The sequence below is a fragment of the Condylura cristata genome, unplaced genomic scaffold (assembly GCF_000260355.1).
Source record: "Condylura cristata isolate star-nosed mole 26May11 unplaced genomic scaffold, ConCri1.0 scaffold00034, whole genome shotgun sequence".
NCBI classification, from domain to species: domain Eukaryota; kingdom Metazoa; phylum Chordata; class Mammalia; order Eulipotyphla; family Talpidae; genus Condylura; species Condylura cristata.
Window position 1 is genome coordinate 424,619 of NW_004567135.1, and position 3,965 is coordinate 428,583.

General features: G+C 52.9%; 1 protein-coding gene across 1 annotated transcript in view; it reads right to left on the minus strand.

Moving 5' to 3' along the window:
• Positions 1 to 2,871, minus strand: part of LOC105854326 — a 91,329-nt gene extending 88,458 nt beyond the window's left edge. Inside the window, exon 1 of the mRNA XM_012732268.1 lies at positions 2,421 to 2,871. Coding sequence (XP_012587722.1) covers positions 2,421 to 2,871 — 451 coding nt within the window. The remainder of the gene's footprint in view (positions 1 to 2,420) is intronic.
• Between the last annotated feature and the right edge of the window lie 1,094 nt (positions 2,872 to 3,965).

The following is a 3,965-nucleotide window of genomic DNA, read 5'->3' on the forward strand; positions in this document are numbered from 1 at the left end:
GGACACTTCCAGAGCGCAGGCCGAGCGGTCTGCACACGCGTTTTTATTACATTACAGATTTACAGTAGAAAAGAAAAGAAAGACGTTAACGCCTCCTAGGCAGGTTCGTGTCTGTGCCCGCTGGCGAGGTGAGCGGGGCGGAGAGGCCCCAAGACTGTTACTCACGGGGCCGGTGTCACTGCAGACGCTGCGGCCATGAAAAAGGTAAGCAAAGGTAAGCGGACACACAACGGTGAGTGAGAAAGTCCGGCACTGGCAGCAGCCAGCAGCAGCAGGTCTTTTATCAAAGACGTGGCTTTGCAGGTGGTGTGAGCTAACATCCGAGCATCAGTCCAATCTGACGCAAAGTCGTGCAGAGACCAGTATTAGGCAGAAAACAATCCGCCGCTCCAGCGCCACTACTCCCAGGTCACAAGGTAACCACATGTTTTAAGAGATAAACATCCCCCCGTCCATTGTTTTTAATGTAAAGACATACTCTGTATTCCTCGTGGGTCAAAGAAAACAACCGCTATCAGCATTTTAAAGGGTTTAGAATTTTTTGGGGGGGGTTTGTCCAAAAGAAATTTATTTACTCACAATTCTGAAGGCTGAAGATCTGGCATCACAGGGTTGGCAAGACTGTTCCCTCCAAAGGTTCTAGAGGAGAATCATTCATTATCGCTTCCAGCTTCTGGAAGCTCCAGGCTACTAAACCTCAGTCTCTGTCTCCAAATAGCTGTTTTACCTGTCTTCTCTCTTTTTTTTAAATAGACTGTTATTTTATAACAGTTTATTTTTACACCATTTTGTACATTTTTTTCCCTCCATCTCAATTATAATCCCCACGGGTTTCCCATCACCATGTCACCCGTGTGCCATCACCATAATCCCATGCACTTCCTTCCCCGGGTTTAGAATTTAATTCTAATAAATTTAACATGTCAATACTTGTGAGATGCAGTAAACAGAACTAAAGTGAAATGGTCACAAATACTGATTATTGCTTAGAACAGCCAAGTGTAAAAATGAATAAACCAAACCTCTAACTCAAGAAAGGGATAAGGCAAAAGTATTTTAAATCCAATACAGATTAGCTCATGTTTTTAAGAGCATACGATCATCTACATTATGTCAACACATCTGAAAACTTACAAAAATGCGTAAATTTCCAAAATTATGTAACATCAAAAGTGTAGAAGAATAAAAAGTAAATAATTCTACAGCTAATGAAGAAAGCCATTCACTACTGATTAGCAATCCAAATGTTTCGCACACACAAACTAACTGGAAACAGGCAAAGACTCTCAGAAGAAAGTCAGCACCCTACGTGAGGGGGACCCGAGCGCACCCCTTTGTCTGCAGGTCAAGAGAAAGGCCCCACAGTGCGAGGCTGCGCGGTGACCCGCGAGGACGCCAGAGGCCCGAGAGACGAAGCACTGGTCACCCGAACACAGTCATCCCCTTATGTCTAACCCTAAGCTTAAAAAAGTCTTTGCATCGTCAGAGAAAATCTTGTCAAGAAAAGTAATTTCAAAAAATCAGTGTGGTCAGACCACTAGGTAGCACAGCCACGGAAACAGCGTTACCTCTGGAGCCCCAGGGCGATTTAGTATCAGGAAGTCTAGTATTTCCTAATATTGGACGAGAGGAGAAAGAATATATCACTAGAGACAAAAAGAAAAAAGACAACATTCAATCATCTATTAATGATTAAAACTCCAAGGCAACAAAGAACTCAAGAGACTTTGTCTGATGAAGAGCGTCTCTAATAAACGCTCAGAAGAAAGTCAGCACCCTACGTGAGGGGACCTGAGCGCGTCCCTTTGTCTGCAGGTCAAAAGCTGGCCCATGTCACCATTTGTATGAATGTTGTGTTCAAAATTCTGCCTATGGAGGAAAAAAAATAAAGCTTTAAGTTTTATAAGAGAAAATAAAAGTCTATTTGCTAATAAGGTTTTTTTTTTTTACAAAAATATAAACTAGTAATTAACTAGCAGTGGAAACTAAGAGCTATATGCAAAAGAAACCTGTATTCCAGATGTCAGAAACAACTGGAAAACATTCTGACGAGATCTATGAAGATCAGTAAAAAGTACATCATGAAATAAATGTAAAAGGCACAGAAGATGTAAAACTTTATAAAAGACTTTTAGAAACTAAATAAATGAGGGCACTTCACCGGGAAGAGGAGCTATTTTTATATCTATGCCAATCATCTGCTAATTGAGGTGATATTCATGCAGTTTCGCACGAAACATGAAAAGGTTTTCCATGTATGGCAAACTGATTCCAAAGTGTATTAGGAAAACGAAGGACCCGGTGCGCCCGCGCCTTCCGGAAGAGGGCAGGCGAGGTGGCGGCTGCCCGTGCACCTGGATGCCGCCACCCCCGTCCCACGGCGCCGGGCGCACCCCACGCCCAGGGCCAGACACACGCACAGCTGCGGTCACGACTCAGCCGCTGTCGATCCATCTCCCAGAGGGCCGTGGCTGGCGGGAACCGGACAACGGCCATTCGTCCGAGAGGAACCGAAGCTATAGTTAGGCTTTCCCGTAAGTCCTGCACGGCTCGCGCTGAGCGCTTCTCGGAATGCGGTGTCCTCCGCCGCTGGTCACGGCGCAAAGGCCAGGCACTGGGGACACCGCCGGCGCTGGGCGGCACGCTCACGCCCCGAGGCCGGCCCGGGCGGCCGAGCGCAGCCACGCGGGGGCCTCCGTAGCCCTCATTCACGGTGGCAGAGGCCACAAAAAGTCCCGAAGCCACAGAGGGCACACAGCCTGTCGCAAACAGGCGAACAGCCAGCTCGTGCAGAATGATCTTACTGCTGCAGCACCAGGAGAAGGAAGGGAGGCCCCACAGCCCACGCTTCCATTTTTTTATTGGGGACATTTTCAACCCGCGGAAGAGTAGAGACTAGCAGGAGCCTGTGCGGCCAGTGACGACCAGGTCGCGAGCACCTGACTTCCCGGACCCCACCCACCGTCCTGCACATGGTTCCGCAGCGCCTCGTGGTGTCGTCTTACCCAGAGCCACTGGAGCCCGCACGTGACACACAAAGCTCTGCCAGACGCGCCACCAGGCGATTCTGAGTTGTTTTTAAAATCAGTATCGACTCCTCCTTCACACAAGTCCAGCAGGCGTTCCAGCGACTCTGTCCTCTTGACCTACGAGTGCGGCACACACCAAATCCACAAACAGCCACAAAGCTGTCGCCAACGCGAGAGGACAGTGCGCAGGCTGCGCTGGGACCCGGCGCAGGAAGCTGATGGCACACTGTGCGCCACGGGGCGACCGTGTGGGGCGCTGGGCGCAGCCCCTCCCACGAGAAAGCTGGCAGCCTCTCCCGCGCCCCCACGCAGCAAGGAAGCCGAGCCTGCAGCCGGCGGCCGGCGGGACTCGGGGTCGTGCGCAGGGACAGCTGGTGGGCACAGCGCAGCCGACACCACACAGCCGCTGCCTGCTCTCTGCCCCGGGGCTCAAAGTGAGGTGCCCGGGAACTGCACCAGGGCGGATATATCACGCTCCAAGAACAGCAGGAGCAGCCGAGAGCGGGCAGGGACGTCCCTGGACATGTCTCCCAGGCCGGAGCCCGCTGTGTGCGGCAGGGCCCGGCCACTCGCCGGCAGGGTCAGGGCGAGCACCGCGCACTTCCGAGGAGCTGGCCCGCGGGGTTTGGTCTTAGCCAACGTGTCGGTGTGGCCCCGCCGCACCCGAGGGCTCCCCGAGCCTCCTGCCCCCACCAGGCAGTCTCCGGCCTCTGAGCCCCGCCCCGCCCTGCCCCGGCCCCGCCCTGCCCTGGCCCTGCCCTGCCCCGGCGCCCGGCCTGCAGTCGCGGCCACAGGGATTCTTTCGACGACCACGCCGCTTGCATGTCCGTGTCCCCTGCGTCCACTGCCCGGCGCCCCACACGTCCTCAGAAGGCCCCAGAGCGAGCGCGAGGCCCTCGGGGCGCACAGCCGCCACCGGGCCTGAGCTCTGGGCCG